This window comes from Pseudorca crassidens, chromosome 17, assembly GCF_039906515.1.
Source record: "Pseudorca crassidens isolate mPseCra1 chromosome 17, mPseCra1.hap1, whole genome shotgun sequence".
Lineage (NCBI taxonomy): Eukaryota > Metazoa > Chordata > Mammalia > Artiodactyla > Delphinidae > Pseudorca > Pseudorca crassidens.
Window position 1 is genome coordinate 54,714,795 of NC_090312.1, and position 19,554 is coordinate 54,734,348.

Here is a 19,554-nt window from a genome sequence, read left to right on the forward strand (position 1 = left end):
ACTTATCCTATGAATTTTCAATTTGACCAATTCTGAATGACTGCTCCCACATAAGTTTTTTGGTTAATAGGTAGTTATAATTCATATTTATAGCCACTTTTCAGACTAGACAATTTAGGTCCTAAATTCTGCTACTCTTTATAACCAGTGAATATATGGAATGTCAGTGAAAAATGTCCTCAAGCTTTTGCTAACTTTGCTGATGGTACCACAAAACAAGGTATGATCAGGTTTTAGTTGTTTATTTTGGTTAATAACAGAATTTTACAAGTATGTTTGGAAGTCTCATATTGAAAATGGAAAATAACTTGATAACAATGAAAATTTAACTATTAAAAATACATTCTTCCAGTTGCATTTTATTAAGAAACTCAGTTAATTATATCAGAATAGATTTAAATATTTTGTTAGTAAATATGTTCAATTTAACATGAAGCCAATAATTTTTAAAATGTATGTGCCAATATAATAAAAAATGCATAATTATTTAAAAGGAAGTGATTGTTATCATAAAAATATACTTATCACCCATTTCTTTGTTCTTCCATACTGAGTACTATAATTTGGATCATATAATCACTGGGTATATGAAGCTTGCATTTGGCTTTACCAAACATTAGCTGAAATGAAACTATGCCTGAAATAACTGGCTCAGTCACAAATAGGAATATGGACTGGCAAAGTGATCTTTCAGGTTAAGTAAGATTCCAAACCCTACTTCCCTTTTCTTCCTCTCCAAGAATTTCTATAATATCTAAAATACATCCCTTCATGCCCTAATAAATTTATTATTTTAATCATTTAATTTTTTTTTCAGGAGGAAGGATGTCTGTGTTTCATTTCATTGTGTTCTCTTATTTCAATGTGTTGGGTCCTGTCAGTGAGGGAGATTTAGGGTTCTTGCCTTTGTGATTCACTTGAGTAAATGAGTAATAATATCTTAATTTTATATTAAGGTATTGATAAACTTATTACCCTCAACAGCTGGAGGAAAATTTACTTCTCTTGATTTCAGTACTGGACTGAGAGATTAAATAAGAATATATATTCTAAAAATGCTCTGCTTACATTTGCCATTAGGCATAAGAACTATTAATGTCTCCTCGTTGTTATTGCTGTTGAAAACCATATTTCAGGATACCACCCTGATATATGGATATGGATAGCTAAGTCAATTAATACAGGTTTTCACTATACGGTTACATGAAATGTTTGTGACAAGGACACTTTCTTAATGAGTTTACTGGAACTTTGTGTGTCTGCTGCTCCTTATTTATATTAGAATCTAGTAAAGGCAATATCTATTAGCACAGAATTTAAGTGTTTGCCTTTTATTTCCTGATATATCTTCTTGATCTGCAGAGAAAATAACTATTCTGGTTTTTCCTCCATTTAGGTAATCACTAAGTGTAGGAAATTGGTTTTGTCCACAAGACAGCAAGGTATTTGAATATATTAGTAACAGAGAATGTAATTCAAGGTTAGATTTTGTTGCACAATTTGAGGTTCTGTAGTTGCTTGTTTTAGTGATAATGAGATGGGCTGAATCCTAGACAGTAAAAGGAGTCAAGATTTCCCTCAAAGAAAGCTGTTTGTCTCCTAATATATTTTCTATACTCTCAAATGCACGTCAATCCAGTGAGCAAAATAAAGCAAAGAAAACAAAATAAAAACTAATTTGCCAATTTTTTTACATTTCCCCTTTTTATTTTGGGACTTGGGGAATTTTCAAGCAATATATGATTCTGTACCCTCTGTAGTTTCTCTTTCATCACAATTCTGACTACTTAAATCTCACCTGCATATTCAGTCTTGCTCATTCCAAGGACAAATCTTAACTTCAGTAGGAACAATTTCAAGAACTCAGAACAATTATTAAGCATAAAATAATAATATGGCTTATTGAGCAAGAATTATGCTGGTGGCTTTATATATTCTCAAGCCTCACATGGACCCTACACATACAATATCATTTCCCCAAAATGCACACATAAAGAAAGTTTTCCTTGATTATCCATTATGTGCATTTGAAAACATTGAAAAGACATCAAGGCACAAAATAGGGATATATTTCATACAACAGTGTATGAAGATGGATGTCTATGGTATAGTCTTTAAGAGATAAGGTGTACCTTCAAATTTTACTTTGTAGATTTAATTTAATTTTTTATCAAATAAGATACTATAATTTAGTAGAAAACAAAAACATTATAAAGAAAGGTTTCTTCTATGTCACTTCTATTATACCCCAATTTCCCAAACTTCTTATTGTTCACTACTATAGAATGATGACATGCTAAGCCACCTATCTTGCTCTGTTTGTACAACAAACATGTTTTATTCTATAGAGTAGAATAAGGTTACTTATACCAAAGACTCCTATACTTCTTTGACGATTTCGAGCCAGTGTTTATTCCTGATCTTCACTTTTTGAACCTGATCTTAATTCATTGGTAACTTAAATGTCAGTGTTTACAAAGCACTATGAATTTCGGCCAGAGTGTTTTCCTACCCTTGATGCTGAGTGTACAGTACGGCTTGTATTTGGCTAGTTTTACATCACCATGTTGACCAAATTATCCTCATACAAAGAGCATTAGCATCTTATTATTTAGGGCTGTTTGGTACAGACTTTTTCCTATCATACCAAAAATGATTGGACTCTCAGAATTCTGTGGTCTCAACAACATAAATGAAATAACAGAAAACAAAAGCAAACTCAAGAGAGGATATCCCCTTGGTGATTAAAAAATTATTTAAACAGATATTTGTTTTCATCTGTATTTTATACATTGGATTTTATATATATATATATATATATATATATATATATATATATATATATATATATATATACACACACATATATAGGCACTGAAGATAAAATTACTACTTGAAAGCATTGTAGGTATAGTCACTTACTTTTTACCTTGACCTAGAGTAAAGCTGTCTACAGCAGGCTTTGCTTCAATAAGAAATGTTATTGAGGCCTTGCTGAATTCATACTATAATGTGACACCAATATAGTCATGTTTGATCTTCCACTGTTTTGTGGAAATTTGCATTACAAATTTTAATTGATAATTATTCCTGGTCAATTATTGATGATGTCAGAAAAGATTTCTTGATTAACCAATAACAATGGTATGAAGAATGGACAACTCAAAGTGACCCATAATCTTACTGACATTGATTTGTCAGCCGAGAAACAGACTTTGATCATAAAATGGTAGATTCCTTAGCCTTTCTGATATTTTACAATTAAAAATAGTTATGCACTTTTTATTCATTTGGAGAAACAGCCTTTCATGATGAATGACATAATATAAAAAAGAATTTAGAGAAAAATCACCATTCTTTTTTTATGTAATTCTAACTTATTTGTTTGAAAGCCTAAGGCATAAATCAAATACATATTTTTTAGAGCATGCTATTTTTTCATTATGCACTTAAAATTCATATATTTTATAGTCTCTATTTGTATGTAAATCATAGGGCTTATTAACAGTTTTTTTCTTTGCTGTTCTCACAAACGTGATTGACAGTAGCTTAGCGCCCTTGAGTAACCTAGCAACAAGGTTTCTTACTCTATAGCAAGTAAGAAATGGATGCAAACAAAGTGCTATGGGAAAAAGAAAAGAGTTCAATTTCAGAATATTTGTGCATGTATACTATTAAAAATCACAATGAAATCTAATTTGGGTGAAATTGTTTGAAAATAGGTATTGAATTTCCTAGTAAGTAATATATTGCCAGTGAAATCTTGTCTCCTTCATTCAGGAAAAAAAAAAAAAAAGGTCTATTTCAGACTGTACCACTGTTGACTAGGTTACTGAATATATGTCTTCCCTAGCAGCCTATTCATTATAGATTAGATGAGGAGAGTGTCTGAGCATGTTTTCACTATGTGGTAGATGAGTTTACTAGATGGAATTTCAACAGTAAACCTTCGTGACAGTGATGCATTTGCTAATCCCTTAAATAGTTTTAGAATAAATGTTTTGTCTTATTTTCAAGGGGTTGCGCTGCACTTTTGGGGGGTCAATTTCTTGGAAATACCACAAAAGATTCCACCTTGTGTTTTACATGTTAAAAAGCTGATATATTTAATATCTCTTTTGGTGAAATTTAACTTCTATAATTGCTGTTTATTTTCAATGAGAAAATAACTCTTTTCTGTTTTAATTGTAAGGTCATAATGGAAGTGTATCAGGTATTGGGAGAAAGCTACAACTTCACAGGATCATTATATGATGAATAGACTCAGGTGGGAGGGGAAACACATACTGGTGAATACCTTCCGTTAAATAGCACAGCTTTTATTTTGTGCCAAAGGCAGAATTACCTGGCCTTTCTCAATCTGACAGGAATCTTCAAGAAATCTTAGAGCCTTATGAAAGATTGAAGTAAGGGACAGCAGGATGGGATATGAGCTGGACATATGATTGTGCATTTAAAATGAATATATAGAATTGTAAAACTAGAAAGCATCCACTCTCTAGTAGAGATCCCCCCCAGAAAACCCAAGTTTTGGTTATTTTTAAAATCTAACCTTAAATGACTCGGATTTTGGCTGTAATCATGACTGGGTGTAAGCTCAACATCAATATCTTCCTCTCACTATCCTCCCAAATCTCTCATCCCTAGGGAAGACCAGAACTAAAATCATGATATCCTTAAGGAGAGGGACAAATATTCTCACCTAAATAGTATGATTTTATCTGTATGTGAAAAGTTTGGTCACTTACATGATTTGGTTTGAAGTGAATCAACTGTAAATAAATGAAAGGATATCCTTTACATGAGAAAGAGTTCCCTGTCCTTGAAGATATCTAGCTACAATTGGATAGACCAGTTGCATAGAATTCATACCCCAAATGTCATTATAGAATAATTGGTCTACATGTGATGATGCTACTGGTAACAGCTATAGTCAGTGACTAATTATTCAGGAAAATGACATTTCAGATGTGGCATATGCACATTAACTTCCCCTTTCAGCATAGATGTCTCAGTGGGGTCATACTCTTGAAAAAATATCTTCATTTTGGGAAGTTGAGTTCCTAGAGGGCAGGGATGATCTTATTTGTGATTTTATCCAGTATCTACTATAGTATTCTATACAGTGTAAGCTTGAGAAAAATGATTAATCTTTTTCTTTACAATTAGAGTTTGTGTGTATGTTAGAAAGATCTGTAACAACCACTGAAATTATACTAAAATAACCTAAACTACATAATATGTGTTAAAAAGAGACAAAATTAAATAATATATGCCCTTAGGAGAGGAAATAAAGTTTAAAAATCAACTATAGACCGAACTTAATTACCATAAAATTCCTGTTAAATTGTGAAGTTGATCTAAAAAGAGCTGTACTTGTTATTGCAGGTTTGGTTACAGAAGTACGGCTACCTTCCACCGACTGACCCCAGAATGTCGGTGCTGCGCTCTGCAGAGACCATGCAGTCTGCCTTAGCTGCGATGCAGCAGTTCTACGGCATTAACATGACAGGAAAAGTGGACCGAAACACAATTGAGTAAGTAATGGCATCAGCACTCTTTTTTTCTCAGCTCTTGAGCCAAACTAAGTGGTCTGAAAAACCCTTAGTGAACTCCACCAACCACAAATGGAATGATATTTCTCATGAATGTTTCTTTGGAACTTAATCTATGTTAACTCCACTCCCCTGAAATTTCATAAAAAATTAAAACACAAAATTAAGTTTATTCACCTGGACTTAAGCAATACATTTTCAAATTAGGAAAGAAAATACCAACAATGGGAGTTAAAGTAGATGTACAGCTGAAGCCACTACTAGAAGAGTGGTGATAAGTGATGTGCTGGAGCTGGATTGTATGGCTGGAGGGAGTTGTGTGTGCACATCTCTTTCCCTAAATGATATCACAGCAGTAGCTTGAAATTGGCCAAAGTCAAAATATTGAAACCGAGGAAAATAGGAAACTGCAAATCAGGCTCTGTTTTTGAGGGGGAGGGAATCAGAGAGCCAGTTAATAGCTTACTAGCTTTCTGCTAGTGACAATTCTCATACTAGTTAAATCAAGGGAAGAGTTTTCACTGAAAAGTCTGTGCTTTCAATCTTTTAGTAACAAAGGACTTATTTCTACTCTTTAATAATATTTGTTATTTTATTTATTGTTTTATCAATCATATGTTCATTTATTTATTCAACCAGTCACACTTTACTGGGCATTTTATCTGTGAAAGAGGCATATACAGATCCAAAAGACATAGTCTCTTCTTCAAAGGAACTTCAAGTTAACTGTGTAGCTAGACACAGTCATAAATTGTTTTACCACAAGTACACTATGAAACAGCATTATTGTTTCTAGACAACAAAGGAGGAAATGATTAATTCTTTTAGTGCAGGGAAGAATTATTTGTGTTCATTGAGTCTTTGATACTCAAAAGTAAATCTACTTCAGCATTTATAATGATCAACACACATTAAACCTACACAATAGGGAAGATAAGAATACATTTTTCTCTCCACTTTTTCAAGTAGAAAACTGAAAGTCAAAGGCTAGTTGAAGTCCAGATTAGTTTCAGAGTCCAGATTTTTTGACATTTACTTGGGGAAGTTTCCAGTATACCATGCTGTGTACCTTTGAGAAATGACACATTTTTCTTAAAGACCTGAAGTGCCTGGACTCAGGAGTATATAATTAATTCTTACATGTTAAACTAATTTAATATATAATTTTAAAATTCTATTTTGCCTTCTAATACTTAAAGTATGATGTTAGTCATACTATTTCTATTTCATCAAAACAGAAAAAAACATATAACAATGGCTTGAAGATTAAACAGTTTTCAAGCAGTTTGAAAAACTAAATTGGGATAGGGAGGGTGGGAGGGAGGGAGATGAAAGAGGGACGAGATACAGGGACATATGTATATGTATAACAGATTCACTTTGTTGTAAAGCAGAAACTAACACACCATTGTAAAGTAATTATACTCCAATAAAGATGTTAAAAATAAATAAATAAATAAATACATTACCTCTCCTAACATTTTTCATAGATACTTAAATATTGAATTTGATTTGAGTCTGTGAAAACAGAATGAAGAATTAATATAATGCATTCTGTGAGAATGAGAAACCTGTTATTAATATTGGGAATACAATTTTGATATTTTGGATCTACTGCCCTGTAATCATCGCAATTCTCTCTTAATAGTATACTATCAAAAGTTCATTTTAAGTCATAAGATACCTCTTATCCAAAATAAATATAGTGTTAAATTAATAAGCAAAACCTCCAGCAAGCCCTGTGTTTCATTGCTGTGTACAATACAGAACTCCATTTATATTGTACTCTTTATCCCAACAACTTAAAAAGCGCTCTGGACAAGCTTTCTTGTTCCCTAACGCAGAGCTGATACCTTCTAATTCACTTTTTTGGAAATTATGACACAGTTTTTAAAAATACAATAAATGGTGACTTGGGAAACAAATTATTTTAAATATGCTTATTACTAGATACTAAAATTGAGAGAGTGGAGTCCTATAAAAGGTGTCATTTGTGTTTCCCCCCACTTTTGAAAGCCCCTGCTAATCATTGAAAAGACTCAGGATGGATAAGTTTGATTCCCTAAAATAGCTAGAAAAAGGTCTTTGTCAGGACATAATGGAAGAGGAATGTGTGCAGGATTTATTTGGACCCTTCCTGTGGAAAGGGGTCTGAACAGCAGTATGAAGTAAAAAATGCAGAGGTGCAGAAAAAGACACGGGTCTTTTCCTGGCATACAGTGGCTCAGATTACAGACCAAAAGAAAGGAATGTGCAGGTGTTAAAGTAACATTTCTGTGAGCTATAGCATTATAAAGAAAAGATCAACTAAATAAGCAGCCTTAAATTTAAAACCAACCAGTTTTTCTGCTTGCTTTTTGTTTTTTTTCTTTAAAAGAGTTTTGTTCTAACTCAGTTATTTTGAAATTAAAAATGCATCTTTCTCTTTAAAGAGAGTGTTACACTTGGTCGTTATTTCTATGTGAACCCATTAAAGCCTTGTTGAACCCTGGTCCTTTCCCTTCCTAGACTGTGATGCCTCCTCTGTCCTCTGTGTCATTCTCATTGTCACTCATACTAGAAACCCTGCTTCATACTAGAAGCAGCTTCATTTGCTTCCTGTCTGTTTTTTTCCACTGCTGTATCCCCAGTCTTGGGGTATTGTTGCTCAGGGTATTCAGCTCAAATTATGTACCATTTTTGTAAGTGTAATCCCTATAATCATGCTACTTAAGCAATTTTCTGTGCTTCTGTAATATTAAATGAATGTGTGGTAACAATCCATGCTGAAATTGCATTCTATTATTTTACATAGTCAAATTATAATGTATGATTTTTTTCATCTAAGTCTTATTACATAAAATATGTAGTAAAATTAGAGACCTAGAATTATTCATCAGTATTAAAATAATGTCTTAGGATTCATTCATTCATTACGGCATTTAAATGCCATAAACATTTATCTAATTTTAGAGTCTTGTTGAAATCAATTGTTTTTAAATAAAGTAATTATATTCTTTTTTGGCAGACAGACATTTGGCGGATTCAATCTATAATTCTTGGGTAATGAAAAGTAATGATGCCAATTATAATAATCCCTATATTACATTGAAGAAATTAACCATTTTCATGCAACAAATCTGGTTAGTACCTTAAGTGGCATATTATATAGCTTTTGAATTAACATTTGTATTGGAGAGATAGTAGTGGTAAATACTTATACCATCCCCACCCAAAATGAGCTAATTATCATATGTTGCAATGGTTCTTTTAAATTATTGGTTACTTAGCTAATTTTAGTAAGCAAGCTCACTTAAATTCCTTAATAAGTGAATTAATCTATGTTATGCATAAAAATGCAGAGTTTTGCAAGGACGGAAAAGGATAGCAAGGCAATAATAAGAATGAGTCTAATATGTTTTTATAATATTAATAGTAAGTATTTTAAAATTTTAGTTTATCTTTTTATGTGTGCACAATGTTATGCCCTGAAGCATACTTGATGGGATTTGTAAGGTGATCTTTCTTTCTGTTTTTATCTCTCTCTCTTTCTTTCTCTCTCTCCATATATATATATATGTGTATGTGTGTGTGTATACACATACAAACATATATACATTTATACATGTATACTGGATGATCTTAGTAATTCTGTTTAATTTATTTAAATCATGCCCAGAAATTTGTCTTAATTAAAAATTATTTTAAGACTGAATAAGTAGCTTTATTCAAAGAATTATTATGAAACTGTAGTGATATTTGAACTCCTGATTTTGGAATTCAAGTATTTATTTAGATATATCAAGAACTACAAGCTTTTTGGTTTACTTATCCAGATGTTCCATGATTTTTTTTCTTTTGTCTAAATTATCAAGTTAAGACTCTTCATTTTCAATTTGGATATAAAAGATAGATCCATCAGTAATTAAAGATTTTTCTTTGTTATTTTTTAACATAACAATGGTACTCAAAGCTATAACATTATAGCATGGGTCAGTCCACATCTTGGTAGCTGCAGAAGGTTGGTTAACAGCTAAATGAGCAGGGTCCTTAGAGCCCCATTCCAAAAGGTAAAAGGTGAGAGGTGAAAGCTTAAGAAAGAGGTGACGCTGTAACAGAGCTTTTGTTCACATTGCAGATCATGGAGGCTTAATACACTTATTCTCTGTGCTTGGGTTTTTAAGTACTTTAACTTTGCAGTTTCAGCTTTGGAAATAACGTGTGGGTCCATGCAGGCTGCTAATGAGTTGATAGAAAAAAGAAACTCTGGACCAGAGTGAGCTATCAGCCTATCTACATTTTGAGCCCTAAGTTAATTTTCTTTTGAAAAATCTTCTTCATTATTATTGAACTTGAATACAAGCAAAGCCTAAGGATTTTTAACATAATAAATATAAGCATATTTTAAAATTTCTAGAAAGATTTCTTGGGACAACTATAATCATAGGTATTACTCTTACCTTTCATTAGAACTTGGAAAAGTTTGGAGGATAGAAACCTGTTTAATATATTATGTTGATGAATATTTTCTAAGATTACTTATGCCTAAGGCACAAAATATATATTTTTGAGTATTTTTTCCCTTGGTAAAGGTAGATATATGTACACAGGGCCACTGTGTGGCACAGCCCCAACCCCAAAGCCAAAGAGTGGCATTCCCATCTTATTCTATTGAGGAGCTGCCTTCCTGCAGCCCCACTATAGGGGCATCAGGGGCATGGACTACAACTTGAAGGAGCTTCTTGGAGTCATGCAGTGGGCAGTCCTATATATTAGTTGGACATGAATGCCCAACTAATTAATTTCTTTTTTAACTGAAGCTAATGGATACTGTTTCCTATATAGTGGCTTTTAACATTACTGTAAACTTGCTTAGAAGATTATGATTACTTTATTTACATAAAACAGAAGATAATGTGTCTGTTGGCATATTTGTTATCAAAATACTAAGAATATCCCTGTCTTGAATAACAAAGTGCTTTATGTCAACATACAAGTCAAAGTGAACTGAAAAATGTAGAAACATAGATATCTGTATGCTGCTGCTGCTGCTTCTACTACTACTAGTATAACTACTTCCTGATATTTTAAAAATAATATTAAAATTATAAGTTAATAATAATAGTTACTATCTGCCAGGCCCTGTTCTAAGTATTTCACCTGATTTAACTAATTGAATCCTCACATTAACTCAATAATAGTACAATCATTTCATTTTATAGAAGAGGAAACTAAGGAATAGAAAGAAACAGTAGACTGAATAATAGCACAGGGCTTGTGAGTCAGTGAAGCTGGATGGGAACCCTGGCAGTCTGGCTCTTGGATCCCTGCTTCCAACTTTTATAATGTAACTCCTCACAAGATAACTGATTTTTAGATATTTTTCATTTTTAAATTGAGTTAATTTAAACAAAGACATTAATGATCCACCAAACTAGTTTAAAAATGCTCCGTATTCTAAACAGTTAAACCAATACTGAATATCAGTATTATATTTATGAAAATTGGGGTGGTGCCGTGACTTACAACTTGAAATTACAAAATGTCTCTCTTGTAGCTCACTGCCCCCCACCCCCACCCCCACCCCCCGAGCCCAGTGCTCATTCCCCATGTCTTTGTTTGCTTTAGAATGTCAACTTAAAATTCTTAGCAAGGCTTCCCTGGTGGCGCAGTGGTTGGGAGTCCGACTGCCGATGCGGGGGACACGGGTTCGTGCCCCGTCTGGGAGGATCCCACATGCCGCGGAGCTGCTGGGCCTGTGAGCCATGGTCACTGAACCTGCGCATCCGGAGCCTCTTCTCTGCAATGGGAGAGGCCACAACAGTGAGAGGCCCGCGTGCCACAAAAAAAAAAAAAAAAAAAAAAAAAAAATTCTTAGCAAATGAGTCAGTAAAGAAGCACAGGTATATGAGTGTGTGTTGACACACTGAAAAAATAAGTGTTTTAGCTATGATACTTTCACAAAAAAGTACGACTTGAAAATCACACACACACACACACACATACACTTCAACACCTTTCCTTTTCATATGATGTAGTTATTACCTTGGGTGAGACAATCAATTTTACTTTTGCATGCAAAAGTAAAATTGCACTCTTTACTTCTGCACTCTTGTGTATAGGTAAATATGGGATTTATCAAATTGATATATGAATGGAACTAACATTTTGGTGCATGATAACTAGAAATGAACTGCCAGACTCTAACTGAATAAGAAAATTAACATGCCAATTTTACATTTAATATTAGACAGCATTTAATTCATTGATGAGTTCTAGTAAACACTGACCATTCTTGATATCACTGAGAACTTTAAAAATTGTAAGAGAAAGAAACAAATGCTTATAAAATTAAAGAACAAATGTTTGGAATCACATAAAAATCCCAAGGACAGATTTAGCTCAGATACTGTGTGACATATTTAGTGTCAAGATGTGCTCTGATCATGTTTTTGGGATTTTACATATTTTGATAATTAATACCTGCTAATATCTCTGTGCCAGAATATTTGGGTACATATATTGGTGAAATTAACATAGAGCTATCTTGACCAACCCTCATTAAGTGTTCTTTGAATTAAATTACTAGTTTATATTACCTCATGCCTGTTCTTATGTTTATTTCTTACACTTAAGTCATCTACATTATGATTTAATTTTATATAAAGTTTCACACAACATCTCTCTGCATAGTAAGCATTTGTTCAAGGCACAGAGCTGTAAGAGTTACAGAGTCCTCAAGAAACATATAGGATAGTGAGGGAGATCGGTATGTGCAAAAAAAAATGCATGAAGACAGTTCATTTGCTTCATGTTTTTCACTGGAAGCTTCCCTGGGCACCGGTCCCATACAGGCCTCTCTGGTTTGACTCGCAGGTTAGTAGAAGACAGAGACAGAGATGTACACATTGTAATATACACTATAATACATGCTGTATTGAGATGGTAAACTGTACCTGTGGGAGTTGAATAATGAGGAGGATTAGGATTGTCATTGTAAATAAGGAGGCAAAAGTATTCCAGAGTTCACTGTATACAAAGGCAGAAAGAGCTTTGTTTCTGTAGAACTTGTGTGGATCTTGGGAAGCAGGGAGATGGGGGGCATCCTTGCTAAGTATGCCTGAATAAGATTCTGTCTATAAAAGAATTTCATACTTAGAATGTCTAGTAAATACATCAGTGTTTTGAAAAGATTTATCTTTAGGAGTGAGAAGGCACTGTTGAGAGTAAGAGATACAGAGAAGTTTTAAAGGCAGAAGATACTACATCATGATTGATTGGATGTGAAGAGAGATCAGTGGAAGATGTTACCTGGATACCTGGCTTAGGCATTAGAAAGACTTTGGGCTGAGATAAGGTATCAGAAGAATTGGTGCAAGTTTGGAGCTGAAAAATCATAATTTTAAATTACATGTAAAATTAGAAATGATGACAAGATAGCTAGATGGAGATGTGAGAAGACTTAACTAATTATATTGTTTTTCTGTTTTTTGTTTTTTGTTTTTATCATGAATGTCTTACCTTAGACTGGAACTCAGCAAGAACCCCTTACCTTATCTTTTATACACACTTTTTTTTTCATATATCTCAGCGTATTATAAAAGCCTAAAAATATTGTAAGATAAATGGATCAGGATAGAATGAGTAAATATATAAACAAATAGTTGGAACATAAGAAAGAATTATATGAAATGGGCAAAAGCTGAAGAAATACATAAGGAATTTAGCAGAAATATGTTTCAGCATAGGAATCTAATACTCATCCCTAAAAGCCCTGTCCTTTGGAAGATGCAATGTTTCATTGAGAAAACTTTTACTAGGTCCAACATATGCACAACTTAAAATGGAAATTTACATTAGTAAATTTAAATGTTTTCAATGGCTGTCTTCATCTTTTAACTTTATGTATTGTTAAAGTAATTTTAGAGAATATATCCTCATTGAAAACATATTTCATCTGATAATGTATCAGGATAAATACAAATTGTCAAATTTTATCCCACAATCCATTTCAAAATTATTTCTTTCCCTAGAGTGTTTACTTCAATATTTTCTTTAGCTAAATGTAAGTGTAATCACATCAACATTAAGTAAATTTATTCATATTTAATAATTATTTATTCTTACAGCACTTTCAGGGAGATGTCAGAATAAGTACTTGGTTAAGAAATATAATTTTTGTTGAGAGTATGATTAATGAAATAGCCATTGATAAAAGCCACTTAAATTATCATTAATTAATTAATATTAACCATTAATGCTTAATATTTGTTAGTTGAATATGTATCTAGATCTTACAGAATATAATAAAAATATGTTTTCATTAAAAAATGTCCCTATCCACCTATTTATTAAGCCTCTTTTAAATTTTAGAGGTTGTACAGGCACAGGGAGTATGTAGATCCCCTGCCCTTGAGTGTTTTACACTCTAGTGAAATATATCTCAAACTTAGTGATTTAGAGCAGGAGTCCCCAACCCCACAGGCCACGGACTGTTAGGAACAGAGCCGCACAGCAGGAGGTGAGTGGTGGCTATCGAGCGAAGCTTCATCTGCCACTCCCCATTTCTCCTTATCATTTGCATTACCAACTGAACCATACCCCCCGCCATGGAAAAATTGTCTTCCGTGAAACTGGTCCCTGGTGCCATAAAAGGTTGGGGATTGCTAATTCAGAGTGGCCTGGGAGTTTTAGTTAAAAGTAAAAAATCTCAATTCTTGGCTCCAGAGACTTCAGTTCCATAGGTCTGTATAACTTTCTAGGCATTAGCATTTACAAGACATCTCATTTGGTTTGGAGAATTTAATAAAGGGAAAGAGTGATTTCCTGAAGTAACTCTACAATGCATGATAAACTAGGATGGAGTTTGTTAAGTCTGTTAACTGCAATGTCTACATTTTTGCTGGTAGGAGAATAAAAAAGGAGAAACATATAATGCTTATCAGAAAAGTGTTTTCTTTCTTAAAAAGTAAAAGTCATGCTTTCATTGTTGCATGATGTTATTCTTATGTTTATAAAAGCTAGTTAGCTGATTTATCCATGTAATATGTAAACTATTTCAGTCATTTTCATGAAATGGACATCTTTAGACAGTCATCTCTGCAGTCAATTATTTTCCACTTAAAGAGTATAGAAATTATTTGATGAAATATAACAAAAATTAATTATTTTGCTCATTTCCACTTTCTGAAGCCTGTAATGCTATGAAGATTCTGCTTCAGTTCTGTAATTGTTAAATTAAATGGGCTAATGGATGATAAAGCCATTTTGAGTCACTAAAGAAAAACTAATAAAAATCATGTCAATCTTTCTCCTTAGACAAGAAGCAAGACTACATAGAAAACATGACAATGGTCAAATGAGACTCTCTAGAAAAAAATTTAGACAACTATATCTATATAAGTATTAAAAATCAATAAATCAAAACCAGCATTTTATTTTCCCAATGTTAATATTTAAATTTTACTGGTGTCATACTAAACATTACATTCAGAAATAAATTTCTTAAGCAGTGAATTCAGTTACTATTAAAGGTTCAAAGAGAATGGCTGTTATTTGAAAATTGGGATAATGCTTAAAGTGTAAAGAAGAAAAAAGTGGAGAAAGGCAAATGTTATTCTAAACAACAATTTCCTTCTATTTAAGCTAGAAGAGAGTAGCATATATCTTCTTGATTCCTGGAGTTTAGGTCATGTAATAGATTTTAAAAATTGTTGAATGTTAAAGCTGAAAGAGACCTTAGTGAAAATTTATTTTAAAAAGTCTCATTTTCTGAATGAGACTTTCCCAAGGTCATATATCTGTTAACAGCAGATTCTAGTTAGAAGCATCAGAATACCTTAGTTTACAGTTAGCCCAAAATGAATTAGAAAGAAAAGTTATCTAAAGGATATGAGTTATAAACTAGTGATTCTTGATCATTCCAGAAAAAAAAAAATGCTTTCTACAATACTTAGATTCAAATTGCAAGAAAACTGACAAAATTCTCCTTTATGTTTTCCCGTTTTTATTACCACTGCCATAACTTCTCAATGGATTTCTCTTTGAAATTAATGATTAGCGTTGTTGGTAAATAACTGGAAAATATTGCTTTTTGCAGCTGGATGAAGAAGCCTCGATGTGGTGTACCTGACCAGACAAGAGGTAGCTCCAAATTTAATATTCGTCGAAAGCGGTATGCGTTAACAGGACAGAAGTGGCAGCACAAGCACATCACTTACAGGTAAAAGAGCTAATGATGAATTACTGTTTCTTTTCAATCTTTCACAACTATGTATTTCGACATTTTGTTTGAGATCTTATGCACACTGACTACATGGTAACATATAGTGATGTAATGTTAACATAAAAAAAATTGCAATTGAGAAGAGAATAAATTGTCCATTTGGGGACCCTGTAGACAGACATTCCTTGAAATACTTTTGTAAGCTAGATCTTCCAGCTTCTTGAATAAATGTTAACATTCTGAAAGACTTTCAGATGAGTATTCTAACACACAACATTCCTTATCAAGTATTTATAATCTAAAAATTATAAAATAATAAAGTATATAAATAATTGCAATTTAAACAATATATCTTTGAATTATTAACTAATTTTTGGTATCAGAGCAACCATTTAACTTTTTATCTTTTTACAACAATGCAAATGGATCATCCTTTCTTGTCTTCAATGAAGCATGCTTAAGGGATGAGAGTATCTTCCAATCTGGAGTAGCAATTGCTGCTAGTTCATACTCATTCATTAACTGATTGAACGACGTTTTATTGAGTACCAGTTTGGACAAAGAACAGTGCTAGTTACTGGGGATATTACAATAAATAAAACATAGGGATTCCATCCATCCTCATGAAATTTACAGTCACGTGGAGAAGTTTAACAATCATATAAATGTGATGCCTGTTTTGAAAGAGAAGGAACAGGATGCAAGAGAAATGTAAACCATGTTTATTCAACCCAACTTAGAAAACCAGGGCTGGCCTCCCTTCTGTCTTGAGAGTAATATGGAGTATTAAAGGAAATTCTTTATATGATCACCTTAACAGATACAAAAATGCGTTCAAGAAAATTTAACCTCCATTTATGATAACTAGGAATCAAAGCAAAGAAAGATACTTAATCAGAAAAATGGCATCTACAAAAACAAAAATTACAGCTTCATTATGTATTTCACATATAATATGACAACTGTAACATGAGATGTTCAGAAAAAAATCGTTAAGTGAAACAACAAAAAATACCTGCTATCTCTATCTCCATCCAATAACATTGTGCAACTACTTATAGTTGTAAGGTAATAAAAGAGAATAAAAGATATAAGGATCTATAAAGAAATAAAACTATCTTTAGTCACAGTTGTATCACTTTCTAACAGAACACCCAGAATAAACTCTAGATATTTTTTTTAGAAATAATAAAATAATATATCCAGCTTTAAAAATAATTAGTAGATTTTATTTTTAGAGCAATTTTAGGTTTACAGAAAAGTTGAGCAGATAGTATGGGTAGTTCTCAGTGCCCCACCTCCTCCCAGTATACACACTCACATAGTCTCTCCCATTATTAAGATCTTAATTAGTATTAGATATTTGTTACAATTGTTGAGCCAGTATTGCTCTATTACTGACTAAAATCGATAGTTTACACCACAGTTCACTCTTTGTGTTGTAGTTTTATGGATTTTGACAAATGCATAATATCATATAGTATTACAGTGTCATACAGAATTAGTTTCACTGTTCTGAAAATCCTTTGTTGCACCTATTCATCCTGCTTCTCCTTAGGACACTACTGATGGTTTTAATGTCTCTATAGTTTTGCCTTTTCTAGAATGCCATATGGTTTGAAACACAGTTTGTAGCCATTTCAGACTGCTTTCCTTCACTTAATAATATGCATTTATTTCCTCCTTGTCTTTTTGTGACTTGATAGCTCATTTCTTTTTATTACTGAGTAATATTCCATTGTATGGATGTGTCACAATTTGCTTACCTGTTCACCTATTGAAGACTTCTTGGTTGCTTCCAGTTCTTGGCAATTATGAGTAAAGTTAGTATAAATGTGTGTGGGCTGTTTTTTGTGTGGACATTAATTTTCAACTTATTTGGCTAAATACCTGGGAGTATAATTTTGCTGATCATAAGGTAAGCCTATGGTTAGCTTTTTAAGAAACTACCAAACTATCTTCAAAGTGGCTAAACCATTTTGCATTACCACCAACAATGAATGGAAGTTACTGTTCCTCTACAACTTTGTCAGGATTTGGTGTTGTCAGTGTTCTGGATGTAACCATTCTAATACGTGGTTTCTCAAATTTTTAACTTGCAATTCCCTAATGCCATGTGAAGCTGAGCATATTTTTGTATGCTTATTTGCCATCTGTACATCTTCTTTTGTGAGATGACTGTTTAGATCTTTGCACCAACTTTTAATTGAGTTGCTATTTTAAAGGTTCTTTGTATATTTTGGATTACAAGTCTTTTATCAGATATGTTTTCAAATATGTTGTCTCAGTCTGTGGCTTGACATTCCATTCTCTTTTTAGTGTATTTTGCAGAGCAGAAGTCTTAATTTTAGTAAGGTAGAACTTATCAATTATTTTCATTTCTATATTGTGCTTTTGTTGTTATATCAAAAAAACATTGCCAAACAGAAGGTCACTTAGAATTTCTCCTATGTTATCTTCTAAAATTTTAATAGTTTGGCATTTACATTTAGGTCAATGATCCATTTTGAGTTTGTTTTTGGGAAAGGTGTAAAATCTATATTCATTTTTTTACATGTGGATGTTCAGTTGTTCCAGCACCACTGGTTGGAAAGACCATTCTATCTCCACTACCTTTGATCTTTTGTCAAAGATCAGTTGCCTATGTGCGTGGGTAAATTTTGGTGCTCTTTATTCTGCTTCATTGATCTATGTGTCTATTCATAAACCAATATCACACTTTCTTGATTACTGTGGTTTAGAGTAAGTCTTGATATCAGATAGTGTCAGTTTTCTGATTTTATTCTTCTTCTTCAGTATTATGTTGTGTTTTCAGAGTCTCTTGCCTTCCCACATAAACTTTAGAATCGGTTTGCCATTACAGGCATTCCTCAGAGATATTCTGTGTTCAGTTCTAGATCAACAAAATAAAGAGAATATAGCAATCAAGCTCATATAGCAATCAAGTGATGTCTTGAAATTTTTGGTTTCCCAGTGCATATAAAAGTTGTTTACACTATACTACAGTTTATTAAGTGTTCAGTAGCATTATGCCCAAAAGCACAATGAGCATGCCTTAGTTAAAAGTACTTTATTGATAAAACATGCTAACCTTCAGCTGTTGATGGCTACTGACTGCTCAGGGTGGTGGTTGGTGAAAGTCAAGGTGGCTGAGGCAAGTTCTTAAAAGAAGACAACAATGAAGTTTGCCACATTGATTTACTCTTCCTTGTATGAATAATTTCTCTCTAACATGCAGCGCTGTTTGTAGCATTTACCCACAGTAGCACTTTCAAAATTGGAGTCAAGTCTCTCAAACCCTGCCATTGTTTTAACAACCAAGTTTATGTCATATTCTGAACGCTGTTTTTTTTGTTATGTCAATAATCTTCATAGCATCTTCACCAAGAGTAGATTCCATTTCAAGAAACCACTTTGCTCATCAGTAAGAACCAACTTCTCATCATTTAAAGTTTTATCACGGGATTGCAGCAATTTAATCACATCTTTAGGCTCATGTTTCATTTTAATTCTCTTGTTATTTCCACCACATCTGCAGTAACTTCCTCCACTGAAGTCTTGAACCACTCAAAGTCATCCATGAGGACTGGAATCAATTTCTTCCAAACTCCTGTGAATATTGATATTTTATCTCTTTCCATGAATCACAAATGTTCTTAATGGCATAAAGAATGGTGAATCCTTTCCAAAACATTTTCAGTTTACTTTACCCAAATCCTTCAGAGGAATCACTATCTATGGCAGCTATAGCCCTACAAAATGTATTTCTTAAATAATAAGACTTGAAAGTTGAAA

General features: G+C 32.8%; 1 protein-coding gene across 1 annotated transcript in view; it reads left to right on the forward strand.

The window, feature by feature from the left end:
- The window catches only part of MMP16 (matrix metallopeptidase 16), a 358,158-nt gene that overhangs the window by 154,965 nt on the left and 183,639 nt on the right, over positions 1-19,554 (forward strand). Inside the window, exons 2-3 of the mRNA XM_067711935.1 lie at positions 5,389-5,537; positions 15,634-15,756. Coding sequence (XP_067568036.1) covers positions 5,389-5,537; positions 15,634-15,756 — 272 coding nt within the window. The remainder of the gene's footprint in view (positions 1-5,388; positions 5,538-15,633; positions 15,757-19,554) is intronic.